Source organism: Panthera leo, chromosome D3 (genome assembly GCF_018350215.1).
Source record: "Panthera leo isolate Ple1 chromosome D3, P.leo_Ple1_pat1.1, whole genome shotgun sequence".
NCBI classification, from domain to species: domain Eukaryota; kingdom Metazoa; phylum Chordata; class Mammalia; order Carnivora; family Felidae; genus Panthera; species Panthera leo.
The window spans coordinates 67,318,641-67,345,388 of record NC_056690.1 but is presented as its reverse complement, the minus strand read 5'-3'; the positions used below and the strand labels follow the sequence as shown (position 1 = coordinate 67,345,388).

The window sequence follows — 26,748 nt, the reverse complement described above, 5'->3', positions numbered from 1 at the left end:
AAGGATCACATGGAGGGGCGCCTGGGTGGCGCAGTCAGTTGAGCATCTGACTTCGGCTCAGGGCATGATCTTGCGGATCGTGGGTTCAGCCCCGCGTTGGGCTCTGAGTGGTCAGTGAGGAGCCCAGGGCCTGCTTCGGATTCTGTGTCTCCCCCTCTCTCTGCCCCTCCCATGCTCCTGCTCTGTGTGTGTCTCTCTCAAAAATAAACATTAAAAAATTAAAAAAAAAATTTTTTAATAAATGAAAAGATCACATGGAGACGTTGCAACATGATACATGTTGGAAAGTCCTTTCCCAATAAAAATGATCAATATGAAGACTGGCAAAGATACTTTGCATAACGGTATCTCTGAAAGCTCCTCCCTGATCCCTTTCTCAGATGCAGGCAAGGTCTGTAGAACTGCTCCCGGCCCACGGAGGACAAATAAGGCTGATGCAGGGTGAGAGAGTTTGCAGGTTGGCAGAGTCAGAGTATGTTTATCACTCGCTTGGGATTGAGGTGAGGCAGGCGTGGCTCACGGGCCTTTGTCTTAGCAGACAAGGGTCTGCCTTTCCTGTGACCCACCTAGATCTGAGGTTCACCCCCTCACTCACACTAGCCTTCTGTAGACAGTGGAAGCTGTCGATAACCTGTGACTGGCTCGAGTGCACAAAGCTGGAGAACATGACCGCACAGACATTCTATTATATGCGAGGGATCACCTAGATGGGCCATGGGATACTGTGAACTATGAGATAGAGACCCTACCCCCTCAAAATTTTCTCTGTTCTCATTAGAGAGCCTTAAAAACATCCCTTCAAAAAGCCATGTGACATACTTTAAAAAAAAAAACAACACACACACAATACTTTCTAAAAATACTGAAAAGGGAGAGGGGCTTCTCTGGCACCATCAGGAGCATTGTTCCTAAAATTACTAAAATAAGATTTTGCAACTTTGATTGATATCTTTCTCTATTTCTCTCTCCTACCAGATAATTTCCAGGATCAGATGAAAAGGGAACTAGCCTACCGAGAAGAAATGGTGCAGCAATTACAAATCGTAAGATGATTTCTACTTAAAAATCAACCTGACTTGATGGGTTTGTTTGCAGACCACCCAGCGTGTAAGAAACTATTCACGTTTTTTTGCCGTGAAACCCTTTGGTCCACTTACCACTTACTTCTCAGCTGGTTTAGATGCTAATTAACAAAAGATTTACTTAGACACAGGATAAACAGATGTGTCAGTTCGTTTCCTCGAGATGTAACTACCTACCATGTGTTAATAGACAGATGTGTAAATTGTCTCTGTGGGTGAACCAGAGGTACCTGCACCGCCTCCCACTGTGCAAACTTGTGAGCACGGGGCACTGGGATGCCCGAGAAGCTCCTGTCTTCTCTCTTCCTCTCCTTCCCTTACCCAGACCTAAGCCACACCCTTTGCTGCCAAGAGAACTTGGTATAAATACACTTAATCAATTAAAGTCACTTGAAGGGAAGTGTCTATTCATGTTTTCTGCCCATTTCTTCACTGGATTATTTGTTTTTCGGGTGTGGAGTTTGGTGAGTTCTTTATAGATTTTGGATACTAGCCCTTTGTCTGATATGTCATTTGCAACTATCTTTTCCCATTCCATTGGTTGCCTTTTAGTTTTGTTAATTGTTTGCTTTGCTTGTAGAAGCTTGTAGAAGCTTTTCATCTTCATGAGGTCCCAATAGTTCATTTTTGCTTTTAATTCCCTTGCCTTTGGAGATGTGTCAAGTAAGAAATTGCTGCGGCTGAGGTCAGAGAGGTTTTCGTGGATGGAACTGAAGAGTGTTATGCTAAGTGAAATAAGTAATACAGAGAAAGACAGATACCGTATGTTTTCACTCTTATGTGGATCCTGAGAAACTTAACAGAAGACCATGGGGGAGGGGAAGGAAAAAAAAAAGTTAGAGAGGGAGGGAGCCAAACCATAAGAGACTCTTAGAAACTGAGAATAAACTGAAGGTTGATGGGGGAGTGGGAGGGAGGAGAGGGTGGGGATGGGCATTGAGGAGGGCACCTGTTGGGATGAGCACTGGGTGTTGTATGGAAACCAATTTGACAACAAATTTAATATTAAAAGAAAAAAGAAAAAAAATAACAAAAAAAAATAAAGTCACTTGAAGGGTGATTCAAAGAAATGATTATTTCCAAATGAAGTGTGTTATTCACCCTCTCCTAATCATACCAAAAAGTGGACACTCAGTTGTATTTATGTGGAAACAGGGAAGCAGGAAGGTGCCTGGTGAATAAACGTAGTGGGGTTTTTTGGGTTTTTTTCATTCTGAATTCACCACCCTTCATCCCCACGCAGACAGATCTGGTATTAATCATTAGGGCTTTTAAAACAGTCTCTCATACTCTCTCATTTTCCTGAGTACAGTGGGGACGATAATTTCTGCTCCATATTTGTAAGATATTTTTTAATCACCTGGATGGAGACATACACTGATCCTTAGTGGTATTCCCAGCATGACTATTATAATTGGGGTTGCTGGACGTTTCCTTTTTTTTTTTTTTTTAATTTTTTTTAATGTTTATTTATGTTTGAGACAGAGAGGGACAGAGCATGAATGGGGGAGGGTCAGAGAGAGGGAGACACAGAATCTGAAACAGGCTCCAGGCTCTGAGCTGTCAGCACAGAGCCCGATGCAGGGCTCGAACTCACGGACCGCGAGATCACAACCTGAGCCGAAGTCGGATGCTTAACCGACTGACCCACCCAGGTGCCCTGGTTGCTGGACGTTTCCGAGCTGGTCCCTGTTACCTGTATTTTATTAAGCATGTATCTACATATATCCACCTGTCTTGTCTAGACAGCCAGGTATCTAGCTCTCTGTCAGGATAACTCAAGGAAGATAAGTATTAACATTTTCCTTCTGCATCAGAGAAATCATGCTTGTGTTAATGGAGATTGCTTGGAGTCGTTTTTTATTTTTTATTTATTTATTTTTAATTTGTTTAATGTTTACTTATTTTCGAGAGAGAGAGAGAGATGGAGCACGAGCAGGGGAGGGGCAGAGAGAGAGGGAGACAGAATCTGAAACAGACTGTCAGCACAGAGCCTGATGCAGGGCTCGAACTCAAGAACTATAAGATCATGACCTGAGCCCAAGTCAGACATTCAACCCACTGAGCCACCCAGGTGCCCCTCGGAGTCATTTTTAAAGCCACCTTGTAGTGCCTCCATTCTGGGGCTTTGTTAAAAAGTGCTGTTTGTACTCCTAGACCATTCCCACTGGTCTTCATTGACCTCAATGGCCGGTTAACATTTCTCTGTTCTGAAAGTCACCTCAATGTAAGATGCCTCTTAAACAGGACTTTTCTTCTGGTTTTTGTTTTTGTTTGTGTTTGGTTTGTTTGCACTTAAAGTCATGGGAGGGGGGGAGTGCAGAAGGCTTTTTCTCAATTGATTGATTACTAAGCCCCCAAAGGGTTAAAAAAAATGTATCTACTGTTCTTAGCTTTTGATACCTAGATAATAAGAGCTATTGATTACTTGCTGTGACTATTCTAATTGTTTTCTTTGTCCAAAGGAAGAATTTTTTTAATATTTTGTTTTTAAGTAATCTCTATACCCAACGTGGGACTCGAACTCCCAACCCCAAGATCAAGAATCTCACACTCGACCAACCAAACCAGCCAGGCACCCCTATATAAAGGAAGAATTTAAATAAATAATTGGAGACAGAAGGATATAAAATTTTCAGGCCTTACTGATTCTACATATCACTTTCCGACTCTTAAAACAAAAACTGCCATGCATACAACCAAAAATTTGTGATTTTAGAGTAGTTGCGTATAGCAATATAGGCTTTAGAAGAGGGAGTAGGTATTTATTTCAGTGCCCCTATTTAAGGTCAGTTATATAGCTTGAATGTCTTAATTTTCTTTGACATTAGGTTTCCTTAGTAAAAGAGGAAATGATACTGCGTCCATGTAGTAAACAGTATTGATAGCAGAAAAAATGTCTCGTGTCTTTTGAGATATTTGGTTCATGGAAGGGATAAATTGGTATTACTATGCGTTTTTATTACACTATATTGCAAAATATTTTATCATCATATATTCATTTATGTAGACAAGTGTTATTAATTCACATTTCTCTAGATAGTAAATTATTCCTGGTCACAAATTAAATTCCTTGGGAGAAGCTAGACATTTTTCCCCCCAGCCCTGTAGGTACCATATAATTTCTGAAATCCGCAAAACCACATCCAGGCTGACAACATGAAACAGGTGAAATAGACGTGATTTGTCCCTCCCACTTCTTCTCTTGGGTCCCCTGCCTTAATATGGGGAGGGTCTTCATGCAGCCTCCAGTACCTATCATCCGATGGCTATCATAAACATTTGCTGAATGAATCACCACCCAGGGGTGACCCCTGACTCAACTCTGATACTCCCATAGAGTGGTCCTCTTAATTCTTTTCCAAATTTCCCTGGCTCGTTCCTGATTTCCCCAAACTGTCTTTTGTGCTAAGAAACTACCACTAAAACGACTAAAGAAAGCCATAGTGGTGAATTATGAGGTGTTCCCCTATTACTGCACTGTCCTTGTGACTAACAGACACAGGCTGGCAGGTCTGCAAACTTCAATTCAAGACTACTCCCATATAGTCCATTAAGTGTCAGCTCCTCAGCCAAAGGAATTCGGAAGCTCTAACCTGTGCCCTGATAGGAATATAGTAAGTAAGGCACAGGTGCCTAATAAACATGAAATGCCCGTGCAAGTTATCAAATGCTCTGCCAGTATGAGTAATAAATTTCATAGCATGCCTCTTCTCAAAGCAGTACCTCTAATAGTGGGACTATTCAAGTACTGATGCCTAGATATATTTTTGTGCAAGAAGGACCTGGGTTCACATTATACCATCTGCTTTGGAATTGAGGCAGCAGACTCCAGTTCACCCGAACAGAAATTTATCAAATCCCTTATTCAGCTTGTTTTATTTGCTAAAGTACGTGGGGGGGTAATGTCCTGAGAGACTTCGATCTAAAGATTTTCAAGAAGTTGCTAGATATCATAATTATTGACTTTCTCAGTAGTTTTAGTTGAATGATCTAATTCATCAGTAAATATGGTTACATGCTTTGCTTCCTGAGAATAGAGCATTTCACTCAAAATTATTATTTTACATTTAAACTATTTTATATTTAAAGCTTACTGAGCATATATGACAGAATAGTCATTTGCCTGCAGAATAGGCTTTTTTTTTTCCTTTAGATGACATAAAAACCCATCCTATCCTGCAATCATGGAGAATTCAAATATATTAAAACCATCATATTTTGTAACAATTCCCATAGACCCACAGTGCATTTATTCTATGCTGTTACGCAGTGTTCTTATTCAAAAGATTTTATCGAAAGCATCTTGGGTATCATTGCTGTAGAAAGAAAACTTATGAATTTCTTTGGCTCCTGCATTTTTAGATTCTCTGCTGACTGCAATTTCTGCACCATTGCTTCCTTTTTCAGTTTGTTAAATGCAAAGGTGTAATGACTATGGAGTCAAATAATTGACTCTCTTTGTACACGTATAAATGAACGTGTGTTTATCTCAATGTGAGATTTAAAGCCTACACAGTTTGTTTAACATTTATACATGGGCAACACGCTAAATTTTTTTTTAATTGCTTAAAATTAGAGTCTATAAGTACTTCACACAGTTTGTAGTAAAGTCTTCCACCCCTGCCCTGGGTTTTCAAATGTTTAAAGTGTTTTCCTTACTAAGCCAGAGTTAGTTGTACAAGCAAAGAAATAGATTCTTCTCACTATGAACCAAATACAAAAGTTCTAAAACTTAACAAGCTCGTGAAAATCTTAGTTTGTATTATAGCACAAAGGAAAAAAAATCTCATTCACAAATGGATTGTGACTCAAGGAAAAGTTGGTTCAATTTTGAAAACAAAACCCATCGTGCTGTACAGTTAAGAAGAAGATGAAAAAGCTAAGACAATGTTGTATATCAATTATATCTCAATTTTTAAAAATTAAAAAAAGAAGCTGAAGGTGTTTTACTCAGTGTATCACCTTTTGATTAAGGTTTTTCAAGGACTGGAGTATAATATAATTTACACATTATGATGCCTTGATAACTTTTTTTTTCATTGATAATTTGGCAACAATTTTCTTTCAAGCCAGTGCATCTGTATAGAAGTTACTACGACTGTAAGTTTGTTGAAGACATACTCTTCTTTAGTCAGAGTTCTCGAAGGACCTTGTGCAGCTGCAGAAGAGAGCCTGTGATAAACGGCTAGATCCAGATTCACATCCTTTGGACTTGCTAGATTGCTACCAAGAGGCGCGTAGATGGAGAAAATGTGCTAGTCTCGAAGTGCCCTCTGCTGTTTTATCCAGAATGCTGCACTCACACACAGCAGGGGAAACTTGGTCTCAAAGTTCTTCATTAAAAGCCTCAATTAAAATAATGCTCAATCGATAGATTTAGTACTAATGTTTCGTTCACTGTGGACTTGTAAAAAAGCAGTTTACAACTTCCTGTTGCTGGGAGCACAGAGCTTCCTTGCAGGGAAAGGAGCGAGGTCTTGACTGCTGCTGGAGGGGCCCTCCCTCCTTGGCAAGGGCACAGCTCTTCAGTGATACAGTCTTTCCTTGGAGGTTGTCCAGGATTCATTAGGATGGGAACTTGTCCAGACTTCTAACGTTTCAACCCAGAGAGTTTTTAAAAATATGTCCTATGTATTTTTTTTTTAAAGGTAGGTAGTACAGTTACTGTTTGGCACTATATTCTTAGGAAAAGATCCCTAGGCCACTAGAGGATTTTGGTTTTGTGGCTAAATATGCAAGAAAAGGAGGTCCCTGCAAGTCAGAGGACTGGATGCTGCCTTAACATTCTCCAGCAGCAGACCAGACTTTGACTACAGTGCGTCCTTTCCCCATTACTGATCGATTGCCATGCATCCTGACCAGGCAATCACTTGTTCCTTGGTTATGTGGCCTTCTCCTCGTTCTCCTTTTGACATGTTAACCCACCTGAATGTCTGAGCTCAGGCTAATTCTTTCTCGGCACAAACTAGGAAGTTATCTTTTTTGGTAAGACCCCAGACTTTTGATAGACTCGTGCCAACTAGGTGACTAATTTAGAACTTATTATATAGCTTTGAGAGATTTTTTTTTTTTTTCCATGCAAATCTTGGTGATTTCTAAGCTGGTCAAAATGGATGGCCCGCCTGGATGGCTCAGTTAGTTAAGCATCTGACTTCAGTCATGATCTCACGGTTCACGAGTTCCAAGCCCCGAGTCAGGCTCTGTGCTGACAGCTCAGGGCCTGGAGTCTGCTTCAGATTCTGTGACTCCCTCTCTCTCTGTCCCACCCCTACTTGTCCTCTCTTTCTCTCTGTCTCTCAAAAATCAATAAACATTAAAAAAAGTAGTAAGCTGGTCAAAATGGAAAGAAAGTTTTTGTAACTTCCAGAACAGGAAATGTAATGGAATAATTAGCTCAAATGGAGCCTCCAGGAGCATGAGCTCCCAAATTGGGGAGTGTTTGCAGAGCTCTCTGTGAATCAAGTATTGCATTTCTTGGAATCCAAAGCACTGTCAGTTGTAAGAGACACCATTACTTGATGTATCACAAGAAAAGAAACTTTCAACTATTATTCCAAGATACCATCAATTATAAGACACCTAATTTCAGAGACATTAAAACGTGAGGGGGGGAAAAGTACATTTTAGAATTGATGAAATAGGGTAATTCCCACGAACAGTTGGGCCACATGTCAGTATATTCTTTGTCATTCATGACTTAGGACCTACCATTAAAAATACATGATTTTCAGCTCACAACCTTATGCACTTTTTGCCTTTGTTTTTGTTTGGCTTTTATTTCACTTTGTTTTAACGACATAAATGCAACAATGTTTGAGTGTGGGTAATTCTTCAAACGGATTTAAATTCCAGTCTGTAGATTTGGGAATCAAATGTGCTTATACGGAAACATCCTTTTTTTCCTAAGCTTTTTTTTTTCCCCTCAGCGTCCCACCTTAATGAAATGCTACATTGTTTCTGGGGTAAAAGGAAGGAAGGAAAAAGGCATTCTGACTTAGATATGAAAGCAGTGTCCTTCCCACAGTTTTCTTAGGGTTAGGATGAGTAGTTTATCGGCTTTGATGAGGCGGTGGGCCGCTGGTGATGTTAACTTGCAGTAGGGCCTGGGATGGAACAGGACGGATCACTTTCTCAGTCACTGTGGTACCGGAGTCTTGATGTCGAGGACTGTCTCTAAATGTGAGCGTGACACAAGCACATTGTATTAGGTAATTCCTCTTGCCCCGAGGTTTGCATCATTTCTACTTGTTATCCTAACTAATAGAATTCCATTCAAGGCCCCGTTATATCATGCACAGAAAGAGAGAGGCAATCCCTGTGTTTGGCATGTCTCAGCAAACGCTGTGATGGGAAACGTGCATCTCTGTTGAGAGCAGATGTAGTATGATGTCCAGTGAGAAGAAGAGGTAACTAGAGTAGGTCCCCATGTGACTGCTCTTGTCGTCATCCGGCTCATCGCAGCTCATGTCCTCAAATATGAGGTTGGTACTCAAGTATGAAGGCCATAAGGGCACTTCATTCATGCTGTCTGTGCTCTTGATCAGATATGTGGCTATCGGAATCATCCATGTTGTGCCTGTGTATCAAAAGAGTGAGATGGTTATGTTAGTCCTCTCTCTTTTTTGCCATTAGAAAGGCTATTCAGCTGACCAGTTATTATGGCATAGTGGTCCCAGTATGATTGGGACCATATTAGTCACTCACAGATTCATAGTCTCTTCCCACTAGAAAAGGCTTATATTTGTGGATGGGGGATCCGGAGAACAAAACACAGATATGCCGGAAACATGGAGAGCATATGTACCAGTATTCAAAAACATTGCTGAATCGGATGAAAATAGTTTTATTTCCCTCACTGCTTTACATCACAGCCATATTTCATGTTATATTCTGGAAAGCTGAATATGTATTTCTTTAAATGCATGATAGATGCAAATCTCTAGAGTCCTGAGTCTTATAATGATGAAGGTAAGTAACATAATGATAGACTACCTTAACTGGGGTTAATGGAAAGGTAAATCTAAATAAGACATGCAGTCCAATTTTAGCCATTCAGATTTTCTAATGAAAAGTAACGTATCAAATGGGATAGGCTTTCATTTGAAGTCCCAGTACTGAAAAGTACTTTTCAAGTTTATCCAGGTAGTATTCTCAAGGGTTGTATTTTCCACTCAGTGCAATTATTTCTGATGCTTCTTAGTAGTTATTGGGAAATTACCCAGAGTAATAATTTGTGTTTAGTTAGTTCATCTTATTTTTGTGATTTATAATGATAGCATAGTCGGTCACTGTAATTAAATGAAAGATGGCATTGAACTAGTTTGTAATCACATCCTTGTCTCTTTACTTTGGACATACATTATAACGTCATAACTTAGTTTTCATACCTAAATAAAAAAATAGCAGTACCATATTATTAAATGAAAATTAAAAAAAAAAAAACTTCTTAAGGTGAAATGTCATATACTGACCTCAGAGACTAGCTCTAGCAAGAGTCTACTGTGATCACTGGTTGTCCTTGATATGCTTTTTAACAGGCCTTAGGAATTGCTATATCCCAGAAGCTCCATGCTATTGCCGATCGGATGGAGATCTTTTCTCCTTAGGGGGGGATTTACTGGCATTCAAATTTCTAGGCATGATGAAAGGTCTCCACTATGCACCTGTCTTCGAATTTAGTTTCTCTGGAGACACATGGGTGGCTCAGTAGGTTCAGCGTCCGACTTCAGTTCAGGTCATGATCTCACAGTTCGAGAGTGTGAGCCCCACATGGGACTCTGTGCTGACACCTCGGAGCCCGGAGCCCACTTCAGATTCTGCGTTTCCATCTCTCTCTCTCTGCCCCTCCCCCACTCATGCTCTCTCTTTCTCGAGAATAAACATTTAAAAAAAAATTTTTTTTAATTGAGCTCATCTGGACAGCTTTGCCTGTTTTTATCTTACAGATCCCCTATGCAGCAAGCTTGATCAGGAAAGAAAAGCTTGGTGCCCATCTCAGCAAAAGCTAAAAGGTAAGCTTACCAGAAGAAAGAGATTTTCCTGAATTCTGAATTATTACTCAGCTATGTTCTTTATTGATGTTTTCGACATAGCCCAAGGGATTAGTAAAGTTGCATCCTGTGTTTCAGCCAATATACTGATGAACTTCATTACGCCCGGGCATGGGACTTCCTAAGCCAGTGGCTATGTACATTTTGTAGATTCCTTGGAAAATTCCTAAAAGTAACAAAAGTCTGTACTCAGTCTGCAGAAGCGATCTTTGTTCTGTTTTGAGGTGTTCTGCTCTCTGCAGTTCTCCCTAACAGCCTGAGTATTGCCCCTCTGCAGGAAAGTGGAGTGTCCTCAATCATGCTTACTGTGTCTCATCTTCTTTGCCTCTCCTTTGCTTGTAAAAGCCTTCCCGAAATCTGGCTTTCAGTGAGCTACTGACAGACGGTGATGTGAACAATTGCAGGCAACACAGACCTTGGAGAACGTCTTCTGTAGGAAGAGTCATTCATTCCTTCCCTAAACCAATCACTGTTTCTCTAGAGTTGAAGCCAAGTTCGAGGTCACATCCCTGGCAACAATTTGAAAAACAAATATTCCAGGCTTCTAAGGAAGACAGTAAAAATTCATTGACTGTATTCAGAACATACCTAAACATTTCAAAAGCAACTTTTTGCTTATGCAGAAGACATATATAATTGTTAGAATTGAAGGGATGTCGAAACTAAGGCTTGCTGTTTCTGTGACAATACATTAGGATGACCTACAACTGGAATTGCTAAATCAGGGAAAAACTCAGATGTCAGAGGGAGCATTTGTAAGTGCTCATGGCCAACTAGGATTGTGGTCATTTATCAGTGTGACCCATTCCTATCAGAATCATTCTTCCCCATCCTTCCCTCTGGAACTTCCCTCTGGAATATTTCCAACTTAATAGAATCTATTGGCAAAAAGAATTCTGTACAACGCGGGTGTGTGGTTCCTGTTCTTCCCTTCATGCCTCTTTTCTGCATATCACAAGCCTCCTCTGTCCTTGTACAAATGACAATCCCACGTCTTGTCATCTTTATTAGTGATAATCTTCAGAATTTGTCTTAAATAATGATGATTATGTCACTCATATTTCATCAGAAGATCAAAACTATTTCCAAGACAGTCTCTCATTCATATGCTTTCCCTTCATTTTACACACAAGGAACTGAGGTACGGAGAAGAGAGATGTGACATTTTATGTTCACGTTGCAAAGCTGCGAAGAGATCCCAGGGCTCCTGACTTTAGATTCAGTGCCCACTTGCCCCTAATGCATGCACTTTCTGTCCTCTGTAAGCAGATGTTTCTGCAAGAAAGACAGTCAAATAATAAGTCATTGTGTTTCCATATCCATGAAGTTCTACCAAGTGGGCCTGTGAGTTGGCTCTGGTCTATATATTCAAGTGTTCTTAAGTCTGAAGTTGACGTTGGACAGTTTCCTTCTCATTAGAGCAGACAGGTTTGCACCAGTTGTGTGAAATGAATAATTTTACAACAGTCAGACCTCACTAAATCTTAACTCAGAATACCAAGGCAATCAAGGCAAGAATCACCCAAATTAATGCTGATAAACTCATAGGTATAATAATTTGAAAATGTCAAATTCTCTTTCAAGTCAAAGAGAATATATTAGGAGGTGTTTTTAAATAACATTTTTATTGAAGTATGATACATATTCATCAAAGTTCAAAAATCAAGTCATGAAGTCAACAAATCAAAACTCAATGGATTTTCACAAGATGAACCTACTTAGGCTTCCAGAACCCAGAGAGCCACCTTGCACCCCTGTCCAGTTATTCCTCCACCCAACAAAGATCAGCTTTGCCTGGTTTTGAACTTTAGCAAAGGACCTTGTACAGAACATTGTTTTGTATCTGGCTTCTTTTACTCCTCATTTATGATATTCATCCATTATAATGTAGTTTGATCTCCACTTAGGAACTTCAATAAACTCTTTTTACTCCTTCTTATTCCCCAACTCATCTCCTTTGCTTATGACGACTGCTCTTGTACCTACAAAATGAAGACTGCCCAGAAACCATGCCTCTGATGGTGACATCGCATACAGCTAGGTGGAAAAAAAAAAAAAGATTGATTTGTGTTTAGTAACTAATGCTTCCTTCATGCTGATTTTGTTTCCATCCTTGCAGACAACAGGGATTTCTCTAAGTAGACCCTGGTGCTTTCAGAAGATTAGTGGTTACTTAAATGCTGAGCTAAATCAGCCAAGCAGAGAATCACGACCATATTGTTAGAGGCAGTATTTGATTCTCAACATGCCAAGCCTGCAAGGAATTACCCCAAGAGAGATTACAAAATAAAAATCATTACACCAAGGGAGAGAGACAAATTCTGCCTTGCTGAGTGACCACAGGTTTCCAAATTAGGGACTGATGCATTAATGTCTTATGCAAGAGTGACCCTTAAGGTAGTGTGCTGTGTTCTTGCCACCCAGTGGATTCCAATATGACTATTAAGAGGAGGAAGCTTTTCAAAACCACAGGCAATCCACTTAATAAGCTGAGCAAGTATCGCCACATATCACTGCTCTACAAATCTTTTTTGCCCTACCTTAGGATGTAAGAGATTCCATGTTGAGTCACAATAAGGTTCCACCCAGACCAGGTTACTAACTGCATAATTCCATTAGAAGAGCCAAATTGTTGTTCTTAACAACACCAACCCTAAAATTTAAGCACGTGCACTGAATACTCTTAGTTTTCCCTTGATAACTCCTTAAAGACCCATTACCCATGGATTTATCTAAACCTTTCTTCAACCTAGGCATAGTCCCCTTTGGGGCAATGAATTCTATTTGTTTAGCTACCAGCTGTGTTAAGTGTAGTTTGCTTTCTTTCTTTATCTTCAAACCACCTCCTAAAACAAGCCCTAGTAGACTAGCCGTTGGGCTGCTTTGCGTATTTGTTTCATTGTAAGCTCACAGTCCAACGAAAATGATTTGAAAAAAATTTCAAAATGTTATGTGCATTTGTCCTTGCATCAAGGACTGTTTTTCACACCAGAATTATTCCTGATAGTCTCTCTTACCTGTGGTTGTTTCCATGCCCCATGTCCTGCCCAGACACCCAGTGTGATCTTTGTGAAATCTGCACCACCAAAAAAGTGCCATGATGTCAGCAGTAATTTAATCATTACGTTCTTTTTCTTCCGAGCATCTTTTGACATTATACAGATGTCATCCGTGTAGCTAGATGAAGCACCCAGGTCTTTCAGTCATTCTACAGAAGTGGAAAGTGGTTCCTGGGAAATGGCTTGTTCGTAGTCATACAGAAACTCGTGACCAAGCCAGAAATAATAGTAACTATCATCTGTTGAGCACTGATTATGCCAGACATTGGGCTAAATTCTTTGCCACATTATCTATCTCTTTTGAACATTCCAACTCTAGAAGGTAGATCCTATTGTCATCCCCATTCATACATGGGAACCCCGAGGTTCAGTGGGACCACTCAGCTAGCACGTGGCAGAACCAGGACTCAATTCAGGCCCATGTGACTCTATTCCACTTCTCTGTCTCCCAAGGATCATTGGGTTTGTTTGGAGGGAGTCTGGCTTCTAAATCTGACACTGCTGCCCCATATTATCTTGGATAATATCATACAATCTCTTTGAGGCTCACTCTCATCAATAAAATGTAGGTGGCCAAACCTGATCAAAGTCTCTGCCAGTTCTAAAATGTTGACCACCACTCTTGCATACCAGACATCTGCCATACTCTCTCTCCTTTCCCACAAAGGGGCTGCTTTTATTAAAGTATGCTCAAGACCGTATATAACACCCAAGGGCATGACCAGCCTACTTTTGCCTTATGTCTGCGTTTTCTTCATCACAGATTACTCCTTCCTTCTACCTTCTGGAGAGTTTGAGGATTTTTTTTTCCTATACTGACAACATCTACCTCTTTGATTTGTGTCTCGTAACTAATTGTTAGTTTTCTTCATTTCTGGAATAATTGCTACAAAAATCACTACAAGAAAAAGGTCTTAAAATGACATAGAGGGATTGTAACGGAACACTCTGTGTCTTCCTTTTATATAGATCAAAGGCAAAGGGAGGGAATAGCATATCCATTTCTCTCCTCTGTAGTCAGACCTACAGGACCAGGTTCTTTCAAGAGTCTCCATCGAGATTGACAATGTGCTCCTAGTCTGCTCAAGGCTTTGTGTCAATTCTTTTATTTAATCTCTAAAACAACCCATTGAGAGAAGGTCCACTGCTCTCACCATATGCTACAGCTGAGAAAACTGACATGCAGAGAGCTGAGTATGTTGTCTGTGGTCTTGCTGTGAGCAAGTGGCAGGATCCGAGCCAGGCTGCCTGGCTCTGCCACCCCACACTCATCTGCTCTCCTGTGATTCGTACCGGGAGACTGTGGCCTGACCCGCATCCTCTATCGTCAGTCGTAAACGCGCAGTTAATAGCCAATCCGATGGTTTTGTTGCTGTTGAGTCACAAAAACTCCAGCCATGCTTCTACGGTTGCCCTGACCCCCCAGGACAAGAAATACAGATGTTAACTTGGGCAATCCAGCCAAAGCCAAAGCAGGGCACTGGCGCATGAAATTCTGTCTGCCCCTTTCACCACAGGCTGTCTTAAGCAAACTGGAGCTTCTAGAACCTAGCGAACATGACTTTCCTGTAAAGGAGGCATCGCAAGCCAGCATACTCTGAACTAATAGCTCTACTTTGGCTCAGTGTCAGCAGAGATGCATAAACGAAGAGAGCAGGCAAATATATGCACAAGGGAAGATGCTTTCAGGTTCCCATTTCAATATTTCATCCAAACTGTACCAAAAATGTCTTCTTTCAGGATACACTAAATGTCACTTGATGTGTTTTTAAACTATCTGACTATATGGGGCTGAAGTTGTCATTCTGCATTTCTTGTTCTATCCCAGGTGCACAGAATCACTTACTCTTGTTCTCTTGTAAGATACAGCCTGTCACTGAGCACTTCGGACCCACATAAAGACTGCGAATTGAAAGGGCTTGGGAATCAAATACAAAATCAGGTTCGGGAGAACCCAAGGACAAGTGACCTCAAAGCAGCATGGACAACCATGTAAAATAGACTGTAGCGGCCATTCATTAGTGGGGGGGGGAGGGGGGAGCCAACCAGAGCAGTCAATGCTTGTCGCATCTTTTGGTGGAACCAAAGTTTGAGTCTTTGTGTTTTTCAAGGCCAACTGAACCCAGAGCGTGGGAGTGCTGTTAGCCAACCGGGGTGGGAAATCCGTGGACGGTCCCAAGTGAACTCAGTGCTGCACACTCGGAGAGGGTGGCTCTGCAAGACTGTCTTTTACGCTGGAAGACGTGATTCTTGGTGGAAACACAAGACCTGTCCTAGGAGTGGGGATCACATTTCGACAGCTGGGACGGCATCAGCCGCACAAACCTGCTTTTCACAACAAACTGGACAGACTTAGACGTGGCCCCTTCCTCTCTGGTACTTTGCCTGCTGTATGAATGAAGATTGTATTCCTCTGGAAATATTTTACAGTTTAATATTGAGTGTAATTAAGAATATAATCATGTTATCAAAAATGGTATTTAACTCTGTTGTAGTTTCTTTAACATTCATGTGGATAAAAAAAAAGTCTATAATAAAAAGACTATGAAGTAATAGTTGTGTTCATGTAGTTAAGTGCACATTTGATTGGGGGCAACTAATAGCAATGAATACTTTTTAGTATTATTTTGACATAAAATATTTGAATAAATTTATTTTTGAAAATGGAATTCCTTCAAAAATGATTATTAAAGTCTAGGTGAGCCTCCTTTGGCCATTGTTAGTGACTGGAGTCCTTTCCATCATGTTAGGATCTTTGTATGGGTAAAGGAAGCCTCTGTATTCCCGCTAGTTCTTTTGACAGTGTTGGTGATGGAGTTGATATCGTACCTTCCTCCTTACTGTGATGTTGAATCAAAGTCTGAGGTCCTTTTATGCCAAAAATTCTGCCTCTCAGATGAGGTAGAAGGGCCAAAATCATAACTCCTTTGGGGCCAGGATTTCTAAGGTCTTGCTGGGTTACACAGCAATCTACCGTGGAAGACCTCTTACCGTGAAGTTGCCAAAGAGCATCCTAACTGAAGAGGTTCCACACCAGTGGCAGGCATCCCTTGACAGATTTCAAAAGAGGTTTCGAATGTATTACCATGATATTTGACACTTTCCCCCCACCATCTTCGTTATCACGAACTATCAGAAAAATTTCACAATTTACCTTTGAGATAGATGTTCTTACCTTCTGCTGCCACATTAGGAAACCAAAAGGGGGTTGCTCCGGGTGGCTCAGTCGGTTAAGCGTTCAACTCTTGATTTCAGCTCAGATCGTGATCTCACAGTTCGTAAGTTCAAACCCCTCATCAGGCTCTGCGCTGACAGTGTGGAGTCTGCGTGGGGTTCTCTCTCTCCCTCTCTCTCTCTCTGCCCCTCCCCCTCCCAAATAAATAAATAAATAAATAAACTTTAAAAAACAGAGAGAGAAACCAAAGGAGGGCTCACTCATTAGTGGTTTTGTTCCTAGCCCGTGAAGGATAGGAAGCCAGTCAGAGAAGGATCTAACCGGGTTCTGGACTCCGAGGACAGGTTCCCAGTGACGACTACTGGAAGATAATATGAGGATGCTGGGACTGACCAGAGAGGCATTCTGCCCTCTCTGAGGTGTTCTGGCCTGGGTCTGAGCATAGGGCTCACACAGCCTTTCAGACGTGGCACACGTTTCTGAAACTGGCGGCTGTGCTCAGGGGGGTAACTGGACAGTCAAGTTGGTGGACCTTTTTCTCCATGTAGGCTTTATATTGTATGTGGGGATGGAAGCCCAGCACCCTTAGCTTTGTACTTTAAGCCAATACAAGAAAATTCTCTGGGAGAACGCAGACCTGGCTTTATGACCAGCCGCCAGGGGACAGCAGTGGTCGTTTTCTGCCGAGCCCAGTGTAAACTCCAGGACCAGATAGCAAGAGCAGTGACTGGGCAGGCTGGAGTCAACTAGCAGATTTGCAGATGAACTCAAGGCCTTTGTCCTACAGCTGCGTCAACTGGCTGTATAAACGAGCCTGAAATGTCATTCTTTTCCTTTCTAACTGCAGCTTGAAGCATCTCAGAGTTACTAGTGCTAAAATATCAGCAAATAATTTTGAAGCAAAGAGGAAATTAGAGCCAGAGAATTTCACCAGTATGTCTGAGAGGCTGGAGTTCGTAACTGTGGCATAGCTCTGAACTGAATTAATGGCCAAGCTCTTGTGGAAGACCATTGGCCTCTCCTGCTGAGGATGCTGGAAATAGGTTGTGCCTTTCCGTTCTCCTCCTAAACTCCAGGCTCTGTCAAAGCCCGGCTGTGCATCTTTCCCCAAGCACTTGGAAACTGCAGCTGTCTTTATACTCATGACCTCAGAGTCTCCCCGCTTGTTAGGTATTTTATCAGACTCTATCTATTTCTTACAAGCAGTAGAGCCTAACAGTCCTCCGTGCCAACCATGAAGTTATACACCCAAGCCCAAAACCTTCAGAGAACAAGAGTCATGATCCAGCATATGATATGGAAATGTCATTAATCCACATATTTTCTCATTAAGGAGAGTGAATACCTCTTCTTTCTTCTAGCAATGCTTGATGGTTCTAAGTTGGAACAAAAAGAAGTTGTCCCTAAAACTGGATATGATTGGGTTATCTGAGCTGCCTTGTGGAAACAGACAGGACATCCATCTAAAGCTCTGCATGGGGCTAAAAATAAAGCCACTCTTCAGAAGGACAAATAAAAATTCTTGGCCCCACAAAGTGACAGCAGGAAAATGATGTGCTCTTTTCTTTGAGTGTTTTGTCATGTTAAAATTCCAAGGTGAAGCCAACTATTAGCTAATGAAGAGTAAGGGCAATACAAATAAAATTCTCTGTTTTTATCCCAAATGAAATAATAAGATCAGAAATGGCCATAGCAAGTTAAAGCAGAAAGCCAGACCCACACAATAAAGCATTTCCTGTTGGGACAGGCATTTCAGACGGATGCTTTTGATACTCAGGACGCCTGAGTAATTGCTCATCTATTTGCCACAGGCAAGGAGAATGGGACATCACACCCCAATTTCCTGAGATTGAGCAATGAGTGTAGCGTCAGCTCTGTGGAAAATAGAGGAGAATTCTCTCCTATCTCTAAGCAGATAGGATCCCTTTCACTTAAGGGTAAGAGTTAAAACAGCCTTGGTCAGCAGTGAGGAAGGTCAGAGAAGAGGAGTATCATCAGCGTGCTAAGAATGTGTAACCACATCATTCAATGGGGTGCTTCCAGGTGACCCCGCGCTCAGTGACAGAGGTCCTTTGTCTCTCTATACAGTTGAGGGCACAAAATTCAAGTCTGACCACCTGCCACGATCCACCATACACAACCCACACCACAGTTTACAATTACACTCTCTTCCTTTTGTAAGAAGATGTGCACCATAATCTTGCCGGAGGCAGGAGACGTCCATTTCAGCTCACTACCGTCCCTCTACTGCTGAGCACATGTAGTCGCTACCCAACATATGTTTGTTGATTAAGTGGATCTTGTTTATTTTATTTAAGCCAGTCACAAAAGCAGATTGCTGCATGGTTATCACTTCAAACTCTCTCTCGTAGAATGTTGACATGTCATTTGGTTTCAAATGACCGTATATGGCAAATGTTAGTTACCATCCAACAGTATCCATTCTTGGTGGCAATACACCTAAATAAAAGGCCACCTTTCCCAGGCTTACTCACGGTTAGATGCGGCCGTGTGACTGTGTTCTGGTGAATAAGATGTAGGTAGAAATATGTGGAATTTTCAGGAAGGTCACTTCAAAAGAGTTTGACTTAGGCAATGTTTCCCTTTTCCCTTCCCTTTCCTTCTTTTCTGATGTCTGTAATATGGATGGAGCCCCAGAAGCCATCTTGGGCCATGAGGTGACTTTGAAGATAAAAGCCGTATGCTAGTATGGGCACAGAAAGATAATAAATAGAAGCCTGGGTCCCCAACAACTACTGAACCAACATTCTAATTCTGGACTTCCCACTTGCAAGGTTGTTTTTTGTATTGGAGAGAAATGAAATTCTGTCTTGCCTCAACCACTATTATTTTAGATTTTCTGTTAACAAAATTTCTGATTGCAAAACCCTTCTCTCCGTTTGGGGCTCAGTGATCAGCCGACGGTAACACCCCTCTTGTTAGTGTAACAATTTTCCAATGCATACTTAGGCCATCTTTGTATTCTTATGCTGTCATTAGCCCTTTGATTTAGCTAAGGGAGGTCAGTGGATATGAAGGCTAGTTAGTTGCAGAGTCAAGGCTCAAATCCAGTTCTTCTACTGCCGTGACGAGCTTTTTCTGCTCAATGCCTTGGCCTCATCATCAGAGCTGAACAAGTCCGTATCTCTGATATCCCCCATTGCAATATAGATAGGTGAAGATGGCGAAAGGGGCTAGATATGGACTTGATCTGCTCCCCAGGGTAGGTCAGGAACTAGGCTGGAAAGGGACACTGTCCAAAAAGCCTCACGGGTTCTTGTGGGACGCAAGCAAAGCTGTGACCAGGGGCGTAGCCGGGACCGCAAAGGGAACAGAGCCCAGCAGCACAGACATCTCAGGAACAGGAGGTTGTCAATCATCATCATCCTTGATAAGGGGTGCCTGCTGTTCACTTGGCATTCGTGGGCACATTCCAGCCTTGGGAAAACACACCACTGAGAATAAATAGGCTGGCAAGAAGCAAACCCAGTGCTTGACTTAAGGATATGATGGGTGGAGAGCAATTTGACTCAGGAACCCATGTGGGCATTGTCTCTCCTAGCTGGAGGGCAGCAGGGTACACGTGGGAATCGGGTGATAACCCTGGGACCCCCTAGACTTGGGCCAGTAACCACCACACAAGACTAAAAGAGAGCTAAGGCTTTCTAAAGGCCTCTGGACTCCAATCTCGCTGTGGGCTCTGAAACAATGTTGTAGCTTCAAGAGGAACAATGGAAAGATAGCTGGTTTTGAGCTGAGAAAGGATCCAAAAAAATGCTAAGAGCTGAAAATACCTTGCTGCAAATGGCCCCTTATTTCCAAACCGGGCCTCCTATACATATAGTTTAGAAGTAATGAACTCAAGTTACCTAAAGTAAATAATCATGCTGAAATGCCACGACTCTGTAGCAAATTAAGAACTTCCCTGAGAGCATTGTTAACGTCTGGAGTTTTCAAATAAAAAAATTCGTTCTTCTCATCCAACTTTTACATCATCTCACTATTAAGGACAGTGGCTTCCTGGATGATTGTTAATGATGGTTTTCTTTATTATATTTTAGACCATTTAGCAAAGTTTATTGATTTATACTTCCTTGTAATTAGTTGTAGTGATTAAAATAGCTTTTATGGCCCTCTGGAGATTGACTTTTTAAAGAATCAACATTTACCCCAAATTGTGTGCTTTAAAACATGGTTAAATACTGTTTGGATTCAGTACTAAACCATCATTGGTGAAACTGTGATTTTATATGTCGTTTCTTTCTCATCCCTCTGCTTATATGGCACTATCATCCAATTACTTGGCAGCCAATAATAATAGCAGCAGCCAACTTTCATTGAGTGATTACAATAAGCTGAACATTGTGCTAAGTGTCTTAACACATTATTTCACTTAATTCTCTCCACAACCCTAATGAGGCAGAGACTATTTAACTATTTAAAGGTGTTAAGTCACGTGGTAGGTGAGTGGAAAATTAGGAATTTGAACCTTTGGTTATTATGACTTCAAAATCTCTGCCTTTTCTGGGATTCGAGCTCACACACCGTGAGATCATGCCCTGAGCTGACGTTGGACACTCAACCGACTGAGCTACCCAGGTGACCCCCAAACCTCTGCTCTTAACCACTAAACTCCGGTGCACGCTGCCAAGGGAGCCAAGCCAGACCCTTTGTACACATGGGTGAATTGGAAGTCCAATTATTGACGTAATTTGAAGGATGCTGGAGACCTCTCTTAAACAAAAATATCTCTCACCAAACTCCCTTGAAGCTGAAATTCCTCCATTAGCATGATTCCTTTGACTAAGGTATTATATGTTCTCAGAATTACAAGTGCTCTAACACAGTGTTACCTGAAGTGTGGTCTATCAAAGCTAAAACAATAAAACTCATAGAAGAAAACATAAGAGTAAATCTTTATGACCTTGGGCTGGCGGGAATGTAAAGTAGTGCAGCCATTGTGGAAAACAGTTTGGCAATTCTTAAAAAAATTAAACATAGAATTTTTTTCTATGCAATTCCAGTGCTAGCTATATACTCAAAGGTGTTGGAAACGGGTACTCAAATACTTACGATCATAGCCGCACTATTTGCAATGGTCCAAAGGTGGAACAAATCATGGGTCCATCAATGGATGAATGGATAAAATATGGTGTATACTATTTTTCAGCCATGAGAAGAAATGAAAAATTGACACATGCTACAACATGGATGAACTTTAAAAACATTACGCTAAGTGAAAGAAGCTAGATATAAAAGGTCACATAATGCATGATTCCATTTACATGGAATACCTAGAATGCCAAATCCATAGGGACAGAAATAAGACTGGTGGGTTTCAGGGATGAGAGAGAAGGCAGAATCTGGTAGAAGCTGCTTAATGGGCACAAGGTTTTCTTTTGAGTGATGAAGATGTTTTGGAACTAAATAGATGTAGTGGTTTCACAAAATTGTGACTGTATTAAATACCATTGAAATATCACTTTGAAATGGTTAATTTTATGTTATGGGAATTTCATCTCAATTTTTTAAAACTTTATAAGTTTAGCAAAAGATACGTAAGACCTTTCCTCTGAAAACATCAAAACATTGTTGAAAGAAATTTAAAAGACCTAAAACAGTTGGTAGAAATATACTATGGGCATAGGTTGGTAGAGTCATTATTGTTGAGATGTCAGTTCTCCCCAAATGTGTTTATAGATTCAACACAATTTCAGTCAAACTCCCAAAAAAAGTTTGGGGAGAAACTGGCAAGATGACTCTATAATTAAACACAAGGGTACACAGAACAATTTTGAAAAAGAAGAGTGAGGTTTCAGGAATTTATGCTACTTGATTTCAAAACTTACTATAAAGTTATAGCAATCATAACACGGTGTGTTACTTACTGGCTTCAGGATTGACGAACACTAGTGTAACTGAATAGAGAGCCCAGACATAGACCACACCTATATGGTCATTCGACTTTTGGCAAAGATGCCAAAGAAATGGAGAAAAGAAAGTCTTTTCAACAAAATGGTGTTGGAATAATTCTGTATCCATATGAAAAAGAAAAAAAAGAACTTTAACACCCTACCTCACACCATATACAAAATTTAATCTGAGACAGAGGATAGACCTAAATGTAAAACCTGAAATCATAAAAATCTCAGAGCAAAACATGGGAGAATATCTTCAGGCAGACAAAGATTTCTTAGACATACAAAGCAACAGCCACCAAACAACCAAAAACCAACTCTGACAAATTGGACTTCACCAAAATTAACATTTTGTGCTTATCACACACAATACCAATCAGAAAATAAATATGCAAGCCACAGGCTGGGAGAAATCATAACATATATCTGACAAAGACCTTGTATCCAGGATTTATAAAGAACACCTTGACCTTAATAAAAATAAGAAGCAATTTGATTTTTAAGAAAAAAACTCACCAAAAAGAATAGACATTTCATAAAAGAAAATATACAAATTATCAATAAACATATGAAAAAGTGACTAACATTGTTAGTCATCAGGAAATCAAATTAAAATCACAATGAGACACTATCACATGCCTGCTAGAATGACTAAATGTAAAGGACTGACAAACCCAAATGTTGACAAGGTCATAGAGCAACTGGAACTCACACATTGTTGACGGGAATGCAAAATGGTATACATTCTTCAGGATGATGTTTGGAGATTTCAAGCCTAAGCCAGAGTCAATGCACTTGAATCCCAAGAAAGGGAAATTTAAGAACAACCAATAACAAAGAGCCAAGTAGGCTTTCCTAAACAAGGCAATGATGTAACCTATAGCCGATCAAATAATTTACTTTGTTTAAGCATATTTTATGTAAAATCCTTGCCCCTGTGAGTGGAGTGCTCCTAACAACCTTCAGTTTGGCACTGACCAATTCAAGTCAATGCATGAACAAATCAACTATCGAAAATTGTAATGTGCCTCAACTTACCTTTTCAAACAACATAATCACCATGCACAAAAAGAGGGAGCTGCAAACCCACTGTGGGGCTGGTAACTCACTAGTCAGATCATTTCCCAACCTCCATTCCTATCTTTTTGAGTCTGATTCTGTGGTGCTCTTGGGTCTTTATGAGGCTTGGATACAAAGAGAAGATTCCTGTTTTAAGTATTGCCCTCTATATTCTTCTGTCAACTCCCATTGCCTGAAGTAACTTGAATAGGCCTCTACAAACTAAACCAAACCTATAAACAAATGCTTAACCCACTCTCTGTGTTGCTTTTATGTAGTCCCATTTTTACTTACGTCTGTGGCTAAAGATATAAAAGACATTTTCTGTATTCTCTGTTCAAGGACAAGTATGTTGGGGGAAAAAAAACACATGGTTTTTCCATTTCTTAGAGAAAGGAAAGACGAAAGTTGTGCCATAAGACAACAGGTTTTTAGAACCCTCACAGTCCCAGAATCCTACTTAACACCTATAGGCAGACTTCCTGCTACACTTGGGTCTCCGCACCCCCTTCTCATGGCCCCCGCCATCTTTCCTGCGTGTGTGAGGTGAATTCAACCAAGATTAACAAGGTAATGTTTGTAAAAAAGACATCTTTCCTTTAATAAACTGCATAAATAACAACAGACATAAGAAAATCCCTGGGGAGATGCTACTTAATTCTGAGAACTCGTGGGAGGTTTCCTTGTTTTTAACATTAAGTAACAAGGAAAGAAAAATCTTGGCAACAACAGATGTGGGTGTATCATCTTCTGGAGCAGAACTTTTCATTCTTAACTTTCAATAAGCCAAGGCTAATTGACCTTTACAGCTACGCCAGAACCAAACTAACTTGGGAGAATATTCTCACACCAATGAAGGCTCAGAAACCAATACAAGGAAAATAAATACGGTCTAAGGTTTTGTACCAGCACATTTACCTTGAAAATTTTTGATGCTACTTATTTTCTACAAAAGAAATCTCAAATCCCACCTGCTGTTCAAGGCCCTATACAATTTGGACCCAACTTACATTTGCCATCTCGTAGCTGGACTCTTCCTCCATTGGTCCCCAATTCCTACCTTCTTGCCTTTGCCGGCACCATTTCTCCACTTGGAAGGCCCTCCTTCCTTTTAAGCTCTGTCTAACCCTCGAGACTCAGCAGCTCAAGGCCACCACTGGCCCTGGCTCTCTAAACCCTTAGATTTTCTTCCTTCTCTTAAAAAAAAAAAAAAAAAAAAAAAATCTCCCTCCTCTAAATCCCATTAGGGTATTGGGTTTTCTGCACCAGTCACTTGGCCCTTTTTAGGTGCTGCCTTGGGTTTCTTATTGCTCTATCTTACGTGGGCCTGGTGAGACTGTAAACTCCTTCAGGGAAGGAACAAATAGCCCCGGTCCCATACTGCACTCTTCTTAGCTGGATAAGCTCTGCTGCTCCGTAAGTGTTTCCTAAGGCAGATGACTTGGATGTCTCAAATGCTCTAAACTTGTGTGCAGTTTGTAGAGAATTATCAGAACTTGGGGACGACCCGATGTACAGAAATGTGGCTGACCAAGCTAATCTTTCTGAGCCATGGTTCATTTACTATCACTACTTGTACTTCCCCACCTGTTCCCTTGAGAGTCTTTATCCTCTATACGTATACATATACAGATGCTTCTTGACTTTCAAACTTTCATATATTATGTAGCTTTGCTCCAGATCCAAAGTAGGTTAATTCCACTCTAACACCAGCAGATGACTCTGGTGGTAGTTGGTATGATGCCAGTGGCTCTAAGAATAAATGAACCTAGCACAGTTGTTCTTGCACTCTGCCTTCTCCTCAAGCTGCTGCCTGCCCCCTTCCCGTCACTGCCAATTCCTTCTTCTTAATTCTTCACAGATTTATTTGCTCCTGCAAACCCAGCTTCTTCTGCCCTGACAGATGGCCACATTTAGCTTGCCTTTATATTGGATCATGACTTTGTTGTTCTTCATTTTATTTTGTTGAGTCCTAAGTATATTTATTTCTTATTGAGAGAAGAGGGTGCCTCTCTCACTCTCTTGCTCTCTCTCTCTCTCTCTCTCTCTCTCTCTTACTCCCTCTCTTTCTCTTTTACTGTATTTGTAGTTAGGGTAGATTAAGAAATGCTGCAGTAACAAATAAAACCCTGAAATCTCAGTTGGTCAGTGGCTTGACATTATAAAAGTTTATTTCTTAATCAGATCACAGTCCACTGTGGCTCAAGAGAAATTTTTCTTCCATGCTGTGGCTCTAACAATCCTGAGATCTTTGGAGCTCTCCATTGGATCCAGTCTATCCACCAATTAACACGGGTGGGGGGAAAGATCAAACAGAAAATCCACTCTTTCTCAACTGCCCTGGCCTGAAAATCAAATTCACATTACATTGGCCAGAATTCAGTTATACAATCCTACCTAACTATAGGGAACACTGAAAAATCTACCCAAGAAGGATTGAACTGGATATTGCTGAACACTATCAATCAGAGTACCATACCTTATCACTTCTATCTTCCAGTGGATTCTCATTTTATTTATTACATGAAATCTTTTTTCTTTCTTTTTTTTTTTTTTAAGAGATTCCTCATGGAGCACAATGACTTCTTGTTCTAATTCGGATCAGTGTTTTTTAGGACTATGGCGTCCCTCTCATCTTAGATTTTTCTTTGCCTGCTTAGTTTAGTGCCATCACTTCTTTAACTTCTTGTTTTTTATTAGCCTATTACTGGAGTACATCTCCAAATAACTTTCTCCAAAAAGATGCTTGCAACTTACCTCCTTTAGAATATAAGTGTCTTGAGGTCAAGGCATCTGTCGTGTTTATTGTTGTATCCCTACTGCCTAAGAGAATGCCAAAATAGGTACACAGTACGTATTTGTTAACTAGGCAAAAACTGAGTGTTTTCCATGTTTAAAAGTCTTTTTAAAAAAATACTTGTTTAAAAAATAATTTTGGGTGGCTCAGTCGGTTAAGCCTCTGACTTCAGCTCAGGTCATGATCTCACGGATTGTGAGTTCGAGCCTGGCGTTGGTCTCTCTGTTGTCAGTGTGGAGCCACTTAGGATCCTCCGTCTCCCTCTCTCTGCCCCTCCCCCCGCTCATGAGTATGCCCATGCTCTCTCTCCCTCAAAGATACACCTTAAAAAAAATAATAATTTTGCTTAAAAAATGTTAGTTTTGCCTTTGTCTTAAAAATCTTTATTTTGCTCTCACCACGAATAGTTTGGTTGGGTATAGAATTTTAGGCCTAAAATTATTTTCTTTCAAAACCTTGAAAGAAGTGCACCATGGTCTTCCACATCTGGTGCCAGTCAACTTCTTATGTCTTTATAGGTAACATGTTTCCTCCCTTGAAGCTTTTAGAATCTTGGGGCGCCTGGGTGGCGCAGTCAGTTAAGCGTCCGACTTCAGCCAGGTCAC

General features: G+C 40.8%; 1 protein-coding gene across 4 annotated transcripts in view; it reads left to right on the top strand.

Annotated features, from left to right (window-relative positions):
* Positions 1-17,298, top strand: part of SKOR2 (SKI family transcriptional corepressor 2) — a 43,128-nt gene extending 25,830 nt beyond the window's left edge. The window contains exons 6-8 of one of the 4 annotated variants that reach the window (XM_042910505.1): positions 976-1,043; positions 10,031-10,096; positions 17,217-17,298. In XM_042910505.1, coding sequence (XP_042766439.1) covers positions 976-1,043; positions 10,031-10,093 — 131 coding nt within the window. In that variant the 3' untranslated portion in view covers positions 10,094-10,096; positions 17,217-17,298. Of the gene's footprint in view, positions 1-975; positions 1,044-10,030; positions 10,097-10,480; positions 10,744-15,022; positions 15,748-17,216 lie in introns of those variants that run through there. The other 3 variants (XM_042910503.1, XM_042910502.1, XM_042910504.1) reach the window with 3 other exon arrangements.
* The last annotated feature ends 9,450 nt before the right edge of the window (positions 17,299-26,748 follow it).